Consider the following 18866-nt stretch of genomic DNA (forward strand, 5'->3'; position numbering starts at 1 on the left):
CAAGCCATGACTCTGAGGTCTTACCCATTCTGACCTGAGATCAGATTCATACGAGGTTTCCACATGGACACACACTGGTCTAATTAACCCATTCTGACCTGAGATCAGATTCTAGAAATGTCAGTCGCTCTTCGATTTTTCAAAAATAGCAGACCTACAAGCTCGTATCGCGCCACTCGGTGGCGCGATATGAGCTTGTAGATCTGCTATTTTTCAATAGCTAAAGCATAACATGATGCCGACACCAAAATGGGTGCCCGTTCAGAATGGGTTAAAACATGGTCCATGCTGTAAGATTGGTACTCAAATATTTTTCAAATATTTAGCCACAGGGCCATTGGCTATGAGGGAGATGTACCTTTTTTTTTCTCCAAAATGTATCAAGGTTTACATACATACCGGTATACACATAGCATAAATACGGTAAGCAGTAGGTACATAATGCAATTATATGAGGTTAAACATAAGATCCAAAATAGTGGCAACGCATGGTAGGTCTACATAGCAGCAGGTATGGTTATGTGACTATGTCATGTGGTACAGTAATCTCTCAAGAACAGATTCTGTGCTGCGCTACAACAAACAGCAGAGGGTGCTGTTTTTTCTGTTTGTAAAGACATGGAAGATGCGAATGTAATCCATTCCTAATGGATGAAGCCTTGGCCTGGAAGAGAGGTCATCAGGTGGTCTCCAACCTTCTTAGAGTGTTTCAACACTCAACCACTACACTCTCCAGTTGGCGGGTCAGCAGTGATTGGCCAAGTCACTGCCCCTCTCCTCCAGGCTTCCAGGTATAGACAAGTCCCCGAAGGGGCACCCCGGGTGCAGCCACCACCGAGGCGCAACCAGCACCGGGAGAGAGGGCCACACCTGACCAACAGGGAAGTGCGAAACCTGCCGGCCAGGTGCAGCAAACCAGTGCTGAGCACACCCCAGTGACCCCCCGCGGGCCCGCCCACTGTCTTTTCTCTCCTGCCAGAGCGTTCTTGGGGGATAGCAGGCACATAGAGGTCTCTAGGACTGTGGTTTGCCTCCTGCCTAGTGTCCTCCTACGTCTCACCAGACAGTTCGTCTGTGAGTTGTGCATGTAACCGTCCTTGTCCACACTTGGCCTTACTCTGGTGTATTTGAGTCAAGGGAGCCTTCTCTGCGTCTGTGTCACTGTCGTAGTTGTTGTCGTTGAATCCGTGTTTTTGCTGATGGGTTCCCAGATTGGTACTGTAGACACAATGTGCAAACAGTAACAGCACAACGGCAGGTTCAAGAAGGTTGTCCGCAGAAGGTAACAATCCATAAAGGAAAAGTAGTCCACATAGGCCTTAGGGGAACAATATATGAAGGGAGGACATCCAACACCAACATAGACCCCTCCCCTGGAAGTCTGCACATCAGGATCATTCCCAGAATCACAAGCAAATCAGAATGGATTTAATAACCACCAGTCTCACAGAACTTTGTGGCCATACAATTACATTTTCAATTCAAAGGAGCTTTATTGGCATGAGAAAACAAACGTTTACATTGCCAAAGAAAGTGTCACAATACAATAAAGAACAGTTGAAAATGGGGAAAGTATATAGTTGGAGGGGGTACAACATTTTTTAAACAGAGCTATGTCACATTGCATCGTTATGTACATGTTATAACAGGGTATAAAGCTTTTCTTTTAAACAAATAGCAGCACTTTTCACTTTGGGACAAATGGCAGCATTTTTGTCAGGACTATTTAAATAGTGTACAGAAAACTCTGATTTAAGATCTGTTAAAAGGTAGCAGCTCTGTTTACACGTGTAAGGTCCAGCGGTCTACTTGGTACACTTAGGGCCGATTCATACTCCTATTTTAGAGCCGAATAAAAGTCGGTTCGGCGCTGTAGAGCCTACAATTTGACGTCATTTGAGGTTCGGGGGGGCGGGTACCGTCCTAAAGTCGGCTCTTCGGTGCTACTGAAAATTTCTGACGAGCCGAAATCATTTCGGCACTACAGCGCCGAAACAGCGGTAAAATAGGAGTATGAATCGGCCCTTAGTCCTTATTGGTTGTATTCCATTGGCTAACCTTCTTTTGTCACAACAGTTCACACATCTTGCTGCTGTGTTTGCGCATTGTTGTATTTCTCCCAATAGGTATGGGAGTTTTTTGTCACAAAAATAAATATATATATATATATATAGGCTATATATGGTATATATACTGTCCTAAGCTTTAAAAAGTGGCCTCCTGCGTTGAATAAATCCAACCTGGTGCATATGTTGTTGTTTCATGTATATCCTTTGGTGTGTATTATATATAGTTTTGGTTTCTTTATGTAGTTCTTTTGGTTGTTATCTTGATTGCTCTTTATCTATCTTACATCAGTATTTTCCTGTTTTTCAGTTGAGTTGCTAGAGTTTACCTTACAAAAGGAAAACAATACAACAAAAGGAATAACATTGGAAATGTAAATTAAGCCCACAGACCTAGTAGATAGGACGTGTGAGATCTTTACTTGATGTACCGGTGAAATGAGTATAGATATACAAAAATGGTTTTAAAATGTTTTTAATTAGTGCACTAAAATTTCTGAACAGACTATATTTACATCAATATGTCTGGGTCCCCACCTACTCACTCAGGGTTGACGTGTCACACCTGCAGTGATGGGAGGGGCACCAAAATGTGGTGTTTTGATTGGTTAATGGGGCACTCCCTTAGTATACAAGTACAAACTTGTAATGTTCACATTACCTGATGAAGATCAAATAGATCGAAACGTTGTCAGTATTTCAATAAAGAACGTCTTTCTTATACCTGTGGTGTGCGGGCTCCAGCCAATACCTACTGAAGTTTATTTAGTCCAGCACCCAGCCTGTCCATGTGCGTATTCTACGTCTGCTCTAGTTTTTTGTCATTGGTCATAGTTTCAAACTCACGTCGGGTGTGTGTAATCTGTGGGAAGTATGTGTCTCTGATGTCTTGGTATAGTGGGCAGGTGGTTAGAAAGTGTAGCTCTGTTTCTACCACATTTTGTGTGCAGTGGGTGCATTATAGTCTGTCTTACCTTGGGAGCGGTGTCTGTCTGTGGCGGCCTTTCTCTATTGCAAGGCTGTGTTCACTGAGTTTGTATGCCTATAGTCAATGCTTTCAATGTAATCAGCCAATATAATGTATATACTCTTTTTAGTGTTAGATAGCATTCCATTTTGCTTTGATTTTTGGTGGTCTCTTTCCAGTATGCCAGGTAGCGTTCTTTTTGTTTTCTTATAATCTGGGTAAGTACAATGGGTTTTCCGTCTGGTGGCTGTGCTTGCATTTGTGTATGTAGTCCCTGGACCAGCTAAAGGGCATCCCTGAAGGTTTTCTCCATCATTGAGGCCTATATTATGGAGCGTATCTGGGTTGTTTTCTTTCAGGTGGTCATGAAATGTAAGTGCTCTTTTCTTTATTTTGATGTTGAGTGGGTATCTCCCTAATTCTGCCCTGCAAGCATTGCCATACAGGGCAGCTAATATTGTTTCCTAATCCTATATAAATTCTTTGTTTGATTTAATGCTTGACGTCACATAATGCAAACTAGACAAAGTGCCAATCGGCACAGGTCAGGGCAGGTCAGGTTGTGGCCTCATGGTGGCGCTATAACAGGCTGTTGAGGAAGATTTGGGCCGGAGGTTCGTGTTGGAGGGATGCAGGTACAATGTTTTTCCATGTGTGCATACATAAGTTGTATACAGATCGATGCAGTTATAGCTAAAAACAGGAATTGGCCTGTTATAGCGCCACCGTGAGGCTGATTTTGAGGAAAAAATTGTGGCATGTCGTCCTCGGCCTAGTGAAAATGTGCGTGTATAATTTAACGGAAATTGCACACTGTGTTTGTGATTTGTGGCCTTTTTTTGGAAATGGACGAATCGTGTGAGCTTTGGAAGCCAATCTTAGCCAATCAGGATGGAAGATGGGAAATGGTGGCGCTCCGTGTTGATCACATGGAGATAGTGTATACCGATTTGCGTGAAATGTGGATAAAATCTGAAGGAGTATTATAGAAAATGTGTTTTACATATGTCGGCCTCCTGGTGGCGCTATAAAGAGCAGATTCCAGGCAAAGGTTTTTCCTTGGCCTCTAGGGAGTTGGCATACAAAGTTATCCACAGATCCGTGCAGTTAGAGGTAAAAACACTTTTCGGCCAGTTATAGCGCCACCTTGAGTCTGAGTTGAAATTGTTCATGTGGCATTTTGTCCTCGGCCTAGTGGGAATGTGGGTGCACAATTTCACGGAAATCACGCGATGTGTTCATGATTTGCAGCATTTTGTTTGAAACTGAGCACTCCTGTGAACTTTGGAAGCCAATCTTAACCAATCAGGATGGAGTCTGAGAAATCTGAAAGACCGGTTTCGTTGAATGGCTCTAGAGAGACTGTGTACCAATTTGCGTGATGTTTGGACAAAATCTGTAGGTGTACTGTGCAAAAACTTGTTTTGCACAAAGCGGCCTCCTGGTGGCGCTATAACAGGCCGTTCTGGAAAGTTTGGGGCAGAGGTTCATCGTTGGCATCCAGGGAGTGTGTGTGCAAAATGTGGCATCGACCGGGTTAACGGTGGCCGAGATTAGCTGCTCACGGACACACGGACGGACGGACACACGGACGGACGGACGGACGGACGGAGTGCAAAACATACTCTCCCCACATGCCTTCGGCCTGGTGGAGACAATAAATGTTTTATGCACTGTATCAGTGCATTGGTTTTATGTGTGTAGCAGATCGAGTGCCTCAGAGCATAAGTCTAATATCTCCCCTGGTTATTTCATGCGAGTGCAGTACTTTCATCCGACGGAGCATTGGTCCGAACGACAACCTACCTCCTCCCTCACCCTAACCCTAACCTCCCCCGGGGCAGACACCTAAACCTATAACCGCAACCCTCTCCCGACCCGCAGCGCAGCAGCATTGCTCCTTCGCTCTGTCGGATGCCTCCCATTTCATGCGGGAGACCCGAGTTCGAATCCCGGGCGTTACAACTTACATGTACGTGCATTTTATCTATTTATGTAGGTAAATACTTCTGGTTCTGGTAGCAATTGATTGGACTGGAGGCACAATTCATGTTGCAAATCAATGATTCATAAATTTCTGATGTACTTCAGTACTTGATTGAAGTTGAACTTGTCTCATAGAATATATCATGTTTATTCTGTAAAAGAGTAGACACGCACGCACGCACACACACACACACACACACACACACACACACACACACACACACACACACACACACAGATTAGATTGGTAGGGATTCCAGTGACGCAATACATACGCGACTGTGCCACATGGAGAGGTAAACAGCTGTTGTCGGTCGTCAGGATGAGGATGCGTGTTTACAGTGGTACGAATACATCTTTAACACATTTGTTTGACGATCTTCAATATGCATGTCTATTTCACAATGACTGTTCATTTATTCACTCAAAAACGTTGATACAACACTATAGTTGCAGCTGAGGTTAAGAACACGTTAACGTGCAGAGCAGAATAATCTAGTAAGAGTAGACCTTTCACTCTACTCTAAGGAGTAGACGGGGATCAATTCGCTTTGTATGTTGCACATCCGGTCTAGAGCGGATACGGGCTGTTCGCGCGCATGTATCATGGAGGAAAATGAGCGGATACAGTAGGGACTATAGGCGGGTTCTAGACAGGATCTGAACACTGAGCAGTAAATAGAAAACCAAGCTACTTTAAAAATATAGCTAGCTAAAGCTACTAGTACTCAGTCTTCATAAGTCACTGAGCTGCACACTAAACTCTCTTTCAAAATAAGATACAGTCAGCTACACTACAAGTTACTAAAATACTAGCCCTGGAACATGACTGCCATGATAATTATCATGACAGTCATGCAGTAACTTTGCCCTGTTTTTTGCAGTCGCTGCATTTACAAGATTTCCGTATATATAAACATTCAGATTTCAAATATAAAGTACTCACAAAGTGTCCCACGGGTGTTAGTTAGTAGCAGCGCGAGCGATTAGAATTGCTGCGTCCCGCGTTCTTTAATAAAAGCATTTTTGTCCGAGCTCTCCGGCTACTTTTTTCAAACGGGGTTCGTTTGGGAAATCTACAGTTGCACACCGGGAGCGCACTCGCCTATTAGTCTGTATTGGCAGGGCGGTCAGCGTACCTATATCGAACACACCGAGTGCCACCCTCCTCCCGACCGATAGGGGCGCGTAGTTGAAAGCCAATGGCAAAATAACACCTCGGATAAAAATGCTTTTTATTAAACAACGCGGGATGCAGAAATTCTAATCGCTGGCGCTGCTACTAACTAACACCCGTGGGACACTTTGTGAGTACTTTATATTTGAAATGCGAATGTTTATATATTTTAATTATTTGTAAATGTAGCGTCTGCAAAAACCAGGGTGAAGTTGCGTCATGACTCTCGTATGAATACGAGAGTCATGTTTACAGGGCTACTAAAATACTAGACCTGAAACATGACTGCCATGATGATTATCATGACAGTCATGCAGAAACTTAGCCCTGTTTTTGGCGCTCGCTGCATTTACAAGATTTCCGTATATATAAACATTCAGATTTCAAATATAAAGTACTCACAATTTGTCCCACGGGTGTTAGTTAGTAGCAGCGCCAGCGATTAGAATTGCTGCGTCCCGCGTTGTTTAATAAAAAGCATTTTTGTCCGAGCTCCCCGGCTACTTTTTTCAAACGTGGTTCGTTTGGGAAATCCACAGTTGCACACCGGGAGCGCACTCGCCTATTAGTCTGTATTGGCAGGGCGGTCAGCGTACCTATATCGAACACACCGAGTGCCACCCTCCTCCCGACCGATAGGGGCGCGTAGTTGAAAGCCAATGGCAAAATAATAATCGGATAAAAATGCTTTTTATTAAACAACCCGGGATGCAGAAATTCTAATCGCTGGAGCTGCAACTAACTAACACCCGTGGGACAAATTGTGAGTACTTTATATTTGAAATCTGAATGTTTATTGCGAACGCAGTGAGCCACTTACTATGACAGCAAGGGCTGAATGTCTGTGTGTGTGTGTGTGTGTCACGCTGTTACACCACCGGCCCGCCACCAGAGGGCGCAGCTGTAGCACACACACACACACACACACACACACACACACACACACAGGGCGCAGCTGTAGCACACACACACACACACACACACACAACCACACACACACGAGCTGCGTTCGCTTCACGCGTTTGCGCGTCTTACTTGTATATATATACGGAAATCTTGTAAATGCAGCGTTCGCCAAAAACAGGGTGAAGTTTCTTCATGACTCTCGTATGGCTATACGTGTGACCATGGCTACTAAAATACTTGCATGAGGACATGTTATTGAGTGATTGAAGAAAATGCACATTGATGGTAAACACTGTTGTGCTATGCCATGGGAAATGAAGTTATGTGATGTGATGACAAACTGTTGTGCTACGTTGATTGATATGCCATGGAAAATTATAAAGGAGCTTTTGTCAAGCTACTTGGCTACAATGTGAAAAAAGAAATAGCTTAAACATACAAAATGGTGGACCCTATGGTGGACCAGTAAACAAGTGTAATGCTTTATGGTGGCGTCCGCCGTCCACAGTTAACAGTTTCTGTATTGAGTTGTGATTGAAATGTACCTATCCTGCTGCTGCATACCATTAATAAATACTTCAATCAATCAATCAATCACTTGAGCTATGAATTGAGCTATACTATCATTCTGAAATGAGTGGAAGCTGTGGAACCGACCACAATTAAGCTACTGAAATGTTGTTAAGCTAAATATAGTTAAGGAACTTAGTTAAATTGCATATCACTGGTTGTAACAGCTTTTTTTTTTTTAAACAGAGGTAAACTCTTCGCTGATACATGATGACTCTCCATCCTTAGCATTAAATAATACCCAAGATGTACATGATGATGCAGCAACCGCTCAGCCACCAAAGAAAAGTAAAGACTTTGTAAACAAAAAGAGGAAAAATAAGTGGAAGTCTTCTGTAAACTGCGTTTCCCATCCCTCACCCAAGAAGAGACGCATTGGTGCTAACTTCAGGTTTTGGTTGTGGAGGAACTGGAAGATATTGAGATGCCGTCTCTGGATGTCAAACGTCAGGGGTCGAAGAAAACTCCAAAGATGCTTGAACAGACACAACAACTGCTCCAGTTCTAACACCAAGACACGGTCCCGGAAACGGAAAGTTGTAAGGCACTGCCTACAGGACGAAAGGGAGTTGTCAAAAAGAACTTCAGCCCTCGCCAAAGGCCGACCGGTCAAAGAAAACTCTCTCCAGGACCAGACAAAGTGTATACCTGAAGTCAAGGCAGAATCCTTAAGTACCAGAGATATTAGTCGAAGTGCTAGTCAAAGCGGCCTAAACAAGATGGGACAATCTCAGGGAATTCAGGGAAAAGATAGCTCGGTCCAGTTCTGTGAACATAAGAGTCCACCTACCCTGTCATCATGTAATAATGCCCAAACCCTGCAGGTCAGCAGTGTGGACCATGACATTATTAGACACGTTAAAAATGCACAAAAGGAACAGTTGTTGTCAACTGAAAGGCACAGAGAAGCAAGCTGCTGTCCTGTGCCATGTAAACGTGTTGGTCTATTAGAACGGCGTACAGTCACTCCACTTCAGGGGCCCGGTGCAGACACACATACTGGTGGGAGCCGCGGTACGAGTGTCCCCTGTAAAAAGGCTAATCGTAAGATGGGGCCGTCTCCAACCCAGCAGCAAACTGGCATCAGCAAGCAAGTGCTGAAAAAGGATATACAGGGTAACAGCTATTTATGGATGGATGGATAGATAAATACTTATTTTCAAATGTTTCCACTGTTTGTCAAGCTGGACCATAGATGGACCACTAGTGGTCAATGAGAAATGTTTTAAAATTTAAACATATTACATATTATTACCGTTATTACTGTAAATCTAAACAAAAAATATTTAATTTAAATGATGACTTGGGTTTGATATACTTAGTTGCGCTTGGTGTTGCACACTGAAAATAGCTCACAACTTGAGCTTGTAAATCAGCTAATTGTCGTGTGCAGCACCAATATGAAACGATTGTCTCTGCTAGGTGGAAACCTCATGTCCAAAAACATTTATTTTAATTTATTTTCCAAGATTCAAATTCTGAAATGGCAAAAATAGCTCATCGATAAGCTCAGAATGTGTCGCTGTGCTCCATGTTTAGAGTTGGTAGAATCTGCTATTTTGGATACTTTATTAGTACCGTATTATCTTAAAATAAATCTGGATATTAGAAGTTTCTGCCCGACAGCAACGTTATACTATATATATATATATATATATATATATATATATATATAGTTGTGGAGGGGAGTGGTTGGGTGGTCCTTGAGGATTGTTAGAAATATGCTCACAAAGGTTGAGCTGGCCTAGGTGGTCTCTTTCATGTTGCTGTCTGTTTTGCTTTTTTTTTTTGTAGAATTCCTTGACGGCTTCTATAGAATGTATGGGAGTTTCTTTGCGCTACAGATGAAAGCCTCATTGACACACTTGAAGAGCAAGTTTAGAATGGACTTCAATCAAAAAAGGTAACATTTTGGGCCACGTCATTTTCGAGTGCCGATCTCAACAGCCTTTGCTGCGTGTCACACCCCATTTCTCTCCCCATTTTGTGTCAATTGTGTTACGCACCTTCGTCTAGGGTGAAGGTAAACAACATAATGTGAGAGGAGACAGGGTTGAAAAAGAACTTTAGTTTATTGTTGTAGCTCTTTTCTTTGTCCACAGAGACAATGGATTCAAATTAATTGTGCTTGTCAGCTTTTCAGTTCACAAATAAGTATTGGCTTCAGGGTGCGGTTTACATAGCAAAAGTATCTATCTAGAAAATAAAGGTTTACCCCTAACTCAATCCCTAACCAAGAACAAAAATACAATACTAAACCCTAACTAACCTAACTAACAATTACAATAAGGAGAAAAACAAAAAGGGACCTAACACCCTTACGAAAGGACAGAAACAAAGATAGAATAATAATAACAAACTGGGGTTTTACTCTTAAAGGGAACAAACAGATAACAAAAGGGGTTAAGGCAAAACTTACAGAACAGAACGGAATCGAAGTCAAATAAACTAAAACAAACAAAAGCAAACAAAAGGGCAGGCAAAGGGTGGAGGACCAGAGGGACCGAGTCTCTGCTGCAAACTGCTGTCGTCCTCTCCAGAGCAAAAGTTCAACTGAGCTTTTATAGGCAACAGCCAACTAGGCACAGCCAACTGGGATTAGGGTGTGGGCGAAGACACACAATCAGGAAGGAGGGGCAGGTCCGAACATGGACCTGTCACTCTCACAGCCAAGTCTGCATTCAATCATTCACTGCCAGCCATCAGCCTTTCTCACTCTCCAACATACTCCATTCAGCTCCATTCAATACCTTACATGAAACACAGAAAGAAACAAATTATAATACAAGCCATCCACAGAAGACCAACATTTCCATACTATAAATATTATTCACAGCTCAACTAATTATCATCATAACAATTAACCATCACAACATCAATAACAAATACTCAGGACCATGGTCCGTAACACCCCCCCCTGTCAACCTGTCTGCCCCCCCCCCCCCCCCCCCCAAAAAGAAACCTATCCATATTCTAGCTAGCTAATAAATTTTTTTTTTTTTTTGTAAATGAATGCCATACTTAGGTCATACTACAGCGTCACACAAACGCATCAAAAGTAGCAGATGCACAACTCACTAGCTCGACACGTGCCGAGATATAGCAGTATATCTCGCCACTGTCTGGCAGAAACCCTGTATTTAGTATAAAATGGGGCCTAAAATTGTTCAACTGTTCCACATTTTGGTGGGGACTGAGGGACTCCCTGGAACCCCTGGAATGGCATGAGCAAAGTATGAGCAAAGGTTCATCCTCTCATTGTTACATATTTCAGTACGAGTTTTGAAACTTAATATTACATTTTATTACACTCCCAGTATAGGGTATGCGCGTGACATTATCATACCCGGAAGTTATGTGGGAACGCCTACTGAGGTCGAGCACCTCAGTAGCCGCACAAGTTTGTGAACGGTATTAAAGTTTCGAGCGTCCACATTGCAGTTATGTTAATTATGCATGTAGTCCACTCCAGACGAGAGTGGTAGAGCTCCGGACACCCAGAGAACGCTGCATGTAGTGTAGGCTATATTGTGCACGGCCTGTAAAATGCATACAGTATGTGGCATAATCATTCAGTAGGCTACTGGGCATAATCAACAGTAGCTGATGTTTTTCTTTCTTTTCATTACAAATCATTACAATTCTTATGGTTTTACATAGGCCTATACTAATATTCTCATATACCCTCTTCTGCCAGAAGTAGGCTACAAAGTATACTGTACAGTACATGAGCATGATATTCATATTGTTTGCAGTTCTTAAAGCTCACAAGGCATTGTGAATTTATGAGTTTGACTTTGGAGATTGAATATATTCACCGGTGCGCAACACCGCTGAATGTCAGATAATTGCTTGTTAATACATTGATTCCACCTGCTGCCTGCGCTAAACATTTTGCCTATAAATCTGCAGCTAGTTAACAAGAGAAATTGCACATAGGCTATACAAAAGAGGAATTAGAAACAGTGAAAACAGGCCATTTATATAGGAATATGGACAGTAAACGATGTGTTTATCCTACCTGGGGTCTCAAAGCAAAGCCGTTTTGATTAAGTTACACAAAGGCTATGCCGTGACATTTTGTCTGCTTGCTTGCAACGAAGAGCAAATTGAAGCATGGATAGCACCTTCAGAATGTTTTATTTCAACCCAAGAAGATGAAGCTCTTTGACAGGTCCATGCGTGCTGTGCACTGCGCAGGAGAGAGGGACAGACAGACAGCAGTGTGCGGGTGTGCTGCGGTTAGTTTGGAGACATGGGGACTATTGCGTCACGGTTTCAGCAAATAGGCGGTATTCGCTGTACACGGAGACGATAAAGTCGCGTCTCCAAAGTTTGCCACTCTGGAAGGTGGTTTCAAACTTAGCCGGTTAAGTCCCCAAAAACACTGTCTCCGTGTGGCCAAAAGGGCAGATCGGCTAAATAGTTGAGTGGGTAACGCAGAATACGTCCTCGTCTGGACACCACCTGAGTGGTAAAAAACTACTTTCTGGCCTTGACAGTCCATACATCCAAACAGAAAAGTCTTATCTGATTTCATTAAATGACTCGCATTGCCACTCGCATGCGCGATAATAGAGAGTACATTGTTTTGAGGTCCAGTAAGACATCTGTTCTTTGGTGATGTCTTTCTTGGGATAATCATGTTTTGTCATCCCCATAGGAAGATTATTTTATTCCCCTTTTTTGGCACTAGAATAATTGTTTCTCATTCCCATAGGGAGACCTGGATCTGTTCGCAGGCAAAAACATATCAAGCTGCAGTTTTGAGGAGACCGGTTCCTTCCTTCCAAGTGGTCTACAAGAAACACATGCTGACACTGGAAGATCTGTCTTCACTGGAGAATGACAACTGGCTCAATGACCAGGTGGGTGTTCCCAACAATTCTCTTCTATGTAGATCAGTAGTTCTCGAAGTGGTTTCCAAATGGAACAAATGGAACCAAATGGACCGAACGTCCAATTGGTTCCAATTGTACATGGCAAGGCAAGGCAATTTTATTCATATAGCACCTTACATACACAAGGCAATTCAAAGTGCTTTACAGAATAAAAACAAATACAGAGTGCAACAGTGCACTTTAAAATTAATACAGATTATAATAGATACAATTAAAATAAGATATATGGATCAGATAAATTACAACAAATACTCCCACCTTTGATAAAAACAGAAAACGCAGCAAGACCTAGCTGTTATTAGACATCATTGGGATAGGCAAAGTTAAATAAATACGTATGGAGTCCTTGATCTTAAAAAGTTTGAGAACCAATTATATATACTGCTGATCTTGATCTTTCAGTCACAACCCAAGCCTTGAAGTGGAAGCTGATTTTGGATTATCTGGGATTTGTAACTCATTATGGTTCTTATTCTTTAAGGTCATAAACATGTATGGAGAACTGATTATGGAGTCTTCCCATCACAAGGTAATTTTCAGTGCTATATACATTATTTTTGTTACTAGAACGGAGACAAATGGCATTTGAATAATTGGTATTAACATTAGCATAGATTTAAAGGTAGGGTATTTGATATCTTAATAAGTGTAAAATTGCCTTATATTCTGATAGTACTCATTGGTTGGTAGTGTTTGTTCAGTAACGGGGATCTCCCCGTCCCTCCAGCTCTTGAATAAACAGAAAATGCATTACCAGGCCGGGATAACAATTGTATCCAATCAGGAGTGAGAACTCACACAGCATACAGGATGAACAAGTGTAATTGGAAGTGATGACACAAATAAATGAATATCGGACCTGGAACAATTAAAGCTGATAAATGGGTACTTTCTCCTGATTGGCTAAAGATTTGGCCACCCAACTGAAATTGTATTTTCTATTTATTAAATATCTGGATAGACACACTGTCTACAGTATGGACCCTATTTCTGCCGGTGCCTTACCCCTTATCCCTGAACTTATTTTTTTAACATTTTCTTTTTCGAATAGACGATCTCCAAGCTCACAACGTGTCGATTTGAAGTATTTCAAAATGTTTTTCAAAACAGTAAAAACAAAAATAGGCAAAGAAGTTTAGGGATAACCTAGTGGGCGTTCCTGCCGTCCGTATGTAATGGAGACTGTTCTGCGTGGAGGGTAAACAAAGCAACACATGAATTGTATTGGCTATTGTTGATAAAATATTTTCATGTTTTTGAACAACGTTCCTCCGCCCACTTTTCGACTATCACCTCTTCACTAGCTATTGCCAGTAGTTGTAGTAGTAGTAGCAGTCCCATAGACAAATAACGCACTTACGTAAAATACGCCAGGCTGTCGCCTGCTTTTAAAACGTACTGTAAGGCCCCCACATTGACACTAATTAGCCCGCGGACCCCCATTTGAAGAGATATGCCAGGGATCCCCATAAGAGAAGATTTTTACGGCTCTAGCAGTGATTCTCAACCCGTTTTAATTTCAACGACCGCAAGTTTGACATTAGGCTACAGAGTACAGACCCCCATTTAATGGCATTTCTATCTCTGGGACCCCAATTTATATTGTAAAAATCAATGTTAATTTAACTCTTGAGTGTGTACAAATGGAATCAAATGGTCCATTTGGTTCCAAACTATCATTTATCTGGGGACCCCCTGGAACTGCCTCAGGGACCCCTGGGTGTCCCCAGACTCCACTTTTGGAACCACTGCTGTAAGGGATAAGGCACCGGCCCATAGTGCTTTTGCTTTAACCTTTTAACAAAAAAACAGTATGTTTTAACCAAAGAATATCACGTACAGTCTTACCCTAACTTTAATCATGCTTAGATGAATCCTATCAGTTCTGTACTAGGGCTGCAACTATCAATTATTTCCTCAGCGATTACGGTATTCTATCGATTTGTTTTTCAATTAATCCTAACACAGGAATTGTTTCCACTCCATTGTCTCCATGTTTTTAGGTCCATTTGTTCAACAGCTTTTTCCACCGACAGCTCATCAACAAAGGATATGAGGGAGTTAGGAGGTGGACAAAACAGGTCTGTTTACGACAATGATAAACTGTCCAAACACTGCTTGCATTATTACCTGGGGTTCCAGAGGGAACCCTATGCCAAATGGACCCTTACAGATCCCAAACTCAGAAAGTATACAAAATAGAATGACCCTTACTGGCTCATGTTGTTTCATTAATTTGTTTTTGTCAAATGGATAATTGATTGCAGGTTGAGAATCCCATAACTAGATGAATGCCATGTAGATGAGGTGTAATTCGTCTCTGTCAGGTGGTATTGGAAACATCATATGTCCAAAACGGTTCAGGATTTTCAGGATTCAAATTCATTTTTATAGTTTTGTGTGACGCTGTAGTATGATCCAGTAGGCCAGGGCATTAATTCACCCAAAAGAAAAACCCCACAAAAAGTCAAAAAGCAACAAATGACTGTAGCTAGTTTACTCACGCTGGTGTTTACCTCTTGCCTTGCAGGTAGATCTGTTTTCCAAACGGCTGCTGTTGGTCCCCGTCCACCTGGACGTCCACTGGTGTCTGGTGGCTGTCAACACTGTGGAGAAGAGCCTCCATCTCTACGATTCCCAAGGCATCGTGTTCAAGATTGTAGCACAGGTATTGATGACATTGCATCAATAATCATATTTGAACTGGGGACTCGGGGACCCCCCAAAGTAATCGTATTTTGAACTGGGGACCCTCCAAAACACAAATATTTGAACTGGGTAAATATTGACCCCCCCCTGACAAGCACTTGGAATTGTAGGAGTTGAAGCATTTAATTTAGTTTGACTCGGTTCCACACAAATATTGTGAAAATAGCCTATCTCTTAAAGAGCAAATATGTAGACCATGTGAATATGGTCAATACTACTGCTAGCATTTATGCTTCCGTTTGTGTCCGTCCACTTGCCCTTAGACCCAAGTCTAAACCCATGTACAATCAGTCTAATGCGAGGGATCGTTATGTGCAAATCGGAGGTGGGGACAAAAATAACTGACACTTAAACTTTGTTTACTTTCTAGGACGTCATGAATTACCTGGAAACAGAGGCAAAGGAGAGACGGCAAACTATGTTTCAAAAAGACTGGACTGTGTCAGTCAAGAAGGTATATCGCTTCACATTATCTGCATAATGGGTAGGGCTAGGGGCTGTGACAGTTAAATCAAACTAATCAATTTAATCCATCATGTAAACTAGAAAAAGTGCCCTTCTGGGCACAGGTCTCCACCAGGTTATCCACAGATCCGTGCAGTTAGAGGTAAAAACACTTTTCGGCCAGTTATAGCGCCACCTTGAGGCTGAGTTGAAATTGTTCATGTGGCATTTTGTCCTCGGCCTAGTGGGAATGTGGGTGCACAATTTCACGGAAATCACGCGATGTGTTCATGATTTGCAGCATTTTGTTTGAAACTGAGCACTCCTGTGAACTTTGGAAGCCAATCTTAACCAATCAGGATGGAGTGTGAGAAATATGAAAGACCGGTTTGGTTGAATGGCTCTAGAGAGACTGTGTACCAATTTGCGTGATGTTTGGACAAAATCTGTAGGTGTGCTGTGCAAAACAGGTTTTTGCACAAAGCGGCCTCCTGGTGGCGCTATAACAGGCCGTTCTGGAAAGTTTGGGGCAGAGGTTCATGGTTGGCATCCAGGGAGTGTGTGTGCAAAATTTGGCATCGACCGGGTTAACGGTGGCTGAGATTAGCTGGTCACGGACGGACGGACGGACGGACGGACGGACACACGGACACACGGACGGACGGACGGACGGAGTGCAAAACATACTCTCCCCATGCCTTCGGCTGGTGGAGACAATAATCTATGATTGTTGATCTAATACAATAATTGATTAACACTCGAGCACTACTTTGGGCATGTTATTATAGGTGAAAAGCTTAAAAAACCTTTAAAAATAGAGAAAATAGCAGATCTCTTGTCATTTCATTATTTCTGCATGACACCCAAAGTATAAAATGATGCTTAAGCACTTAATTGATTTGTTGTTGAACAAAACCAATAGTAACCAATAGTATTTGTTGCAGCCCCTTTAATGTGTGCTCTCAGTCTCCACCTTAGCTTCTCAGCACAGGAGCTTGTCTTTGTCAATATCCAGCTTTAGAGCACCACCTGGTGGAGCTCTGCTGAATGTGCCAGTTGCTGTGGAGGACTATGATGAACTTTGTTGATGTTTTCTCTGTTCTTTTGCAGGGAATTCCACAACAGACCAATGAAAACGACTGTGGTGTGTTTGTCTTGGAGGTATGGGCATGTTTCTCTACTGTGATATGAACAGATTAGAGCAGGGGTCTTCAACAGGGGTCCAAGACCCCTAGGGGGTCCTCAGAGTTGCTACAGGGAGGCTGCCAAATCTTTGTGTGATAGCAACTTTTTTTTATAGTAACCAGTTGAACCCTAGCATCCCTATTCTGAGGGGAACATTAGCTGAAAATAGCAGATCTAGACGTATTATTGAGGGTTTTATGTTAACTGTCTAAAAATAAAAACATACATTAACGTGAATCCAACACAACGCTACAGAATGATGGTGCTGTCAAACAAGTCTATGAAGTCTAATCTATGTAAACCTTTAATCAACACAACTTTATACAGTGGATCCAATGTACCGGAGTCATTATTTAGCTCTTGTTTATTTAATTGGTTTCATATTTATAATATAAAACACAAAGTTTTAACTTACACTTTTCTAAAATAGCAAAAATGGCTGTTTCGTGTTGTATGCTTGTGGACCGACTAGTCTATTTTTGCTAATTTAGCAAAATATTGAAATATGGAGATACAGTAGCAATGTTCTTCCCCAACACCGACAGTCTTATATATTTCATCACTACACTATCTGCGCCACGACAGTGACGATATTATGCAAACAAGAAGCGTCTGTTGTAATTGACTCATTCATTTCACAATATGATTTACTTGTCTGTCTGCTCTTTCTCTCTCTCTCTCTCTCTCTCTCTCTCTCAGTACTGTAGGTGCCTTGCCTCTGGAAAGCCTTTGGACTTCTCCCAGGAGCACATACAATCGGTGCGGCAGAGAATTTACAAAGAGCTGTGTGACTGTAAGATCCAAGAATATTAAGGTCGGACTATGACCCTGCAAACACCCATCAAAATTTGAATGTACAGTATGTATGATTGATGTTTGCTGTCGTGTCGGGCAGAAACCTGCTATCTCCATTATGCTTGTAAATTGACGCCCTAATGTACTTAACCATACTACAGCGTCACAGTTTTTAACAGTTTTATTTGGACAAATGGGGTTTTCACCAGACTGCTTATTGCGACCGCACGTCGCACTTACTATGCAAACGTGCAGGAAGTCTGTAACGTCACAGGCTTCCGGCACATCACGCTCTTCATGTAATGCTGCGCACACACAACACACGGGCGACACATGTTTTGCCACTACACACACACACACACACACACACACCGGCAGAAGCCTGTAAAGCCACCGCCAACTCCAGAAAGTGTCAGCTACTCAGCTCCGGACTAACAGCAGAGACCCCGCATTACACCAGGAAACACACACACATACAACACACAATGTTTCGGGTCATTCCGACACATACACAAAGAGTTGAGATTCCACTCGTGCCAGACTGCCAATCCTCAAACGATTTGTGTAATTCCAAGTGGTCTATACTCTGTGAAGTGTATCTTTTCGTGTGCTTTGCACAGCCTTTGCTTCAGACCTGCGGTCGCTTCTCGCCTTGGCTTTAAGGCGTCTTACTGGTGATTAGAGCGGAAAATTGTAACCACTGTGTTGATCCATCCATACGATGGATCGTCGCCGCCGGGTTGACAACTTGTATGTCCAAAACCATTTGTTTTTCATTATTATTACAAAATAAATCATTTGAAATTGTAAATAGCCGATGATACGACACGTTGGGAGCTTGAATTTTATTAGTTATTATTTGTTAGTTAGTTAGTTACTATTATAGTTATTGTCTCCACCAGGCCGAAGGCATGGGGAGAGAGTATGTTTTGCACTCTGTCCGTGTGTCCGTCCGTCCGCATGTCTGTAAAAAAAACGTTTATAGAAACTGTATGTTATCTCATTGTGGTCTGAAGTTTGTTTGCATCAAATGATTCAGCTACTGAGCGAAATGTTATGGTTGGCACCTTAATAAAAAGTCTGTCCTCATAATTGTAAACCACTCTGTTTGCATTTATTTTATGCATTTATTGCATGTCTGTCATACAGATATACAATAC

The 18866-nt window shown here is 42.2% G+C and overlaps 1 protein-coding gene and 1 long non-coding RNA gene across 2 annotated transcripts; both read left to right on the forward strand.

Annotated features, from left to right (window-relative positions):
- Window positions 1-5314: 5314 nt before the first annotated feature.
- Window positions 5315-9571, forward strand: LOC310870096. Its single transcript, XR_014570209.1, has 3 exons — window positions 5315-5363; window positions 7859-8788; window positions 9467-9571. It is a non-coding gene; the product is annotated as an uncharacterized lncRNA (long non-coding RNA).
- Window positions 9572-12396: 2825 nt separating this feature from the next.
- On the forward strand, window positions 12397-18439 carry LOC310870022 (sentrin-specific protease 5-like). The gene is made up of 7 exons (XM_083781033.1): window positions 12397-12540; window positions 13055-13102; window positions 14577-14654; window positions 15104-15241; window positions 15653-15736; window positions 16837-16887; window positions 17611-18439. Exons 1-7 carry the CDS (start codon window positions 12484-12486, stop codon window positions 17722-17724), a joined length of 570 nt encoding a protein of 189 aa, XP_083637159.1. The 5' UTR covers window positions 12397-12483; the 3' UTR covers window positions 17725-18439.
- The last annotated feature ends 427 nt before the right edge of the window (window positions 18440-18866 follow it).

This window comes from Protomyctophum parallelum (assembly GCF_964188405.1).
Source record: "Protomyctophum parallelum genome assembly, chromosome: 14".
NCBI lineage: Eukaryota > Metazoa > Chordata > Actinopteri > Myctophiformes > Myctophidae > Protomyctophum > Protomyctophum parallelum.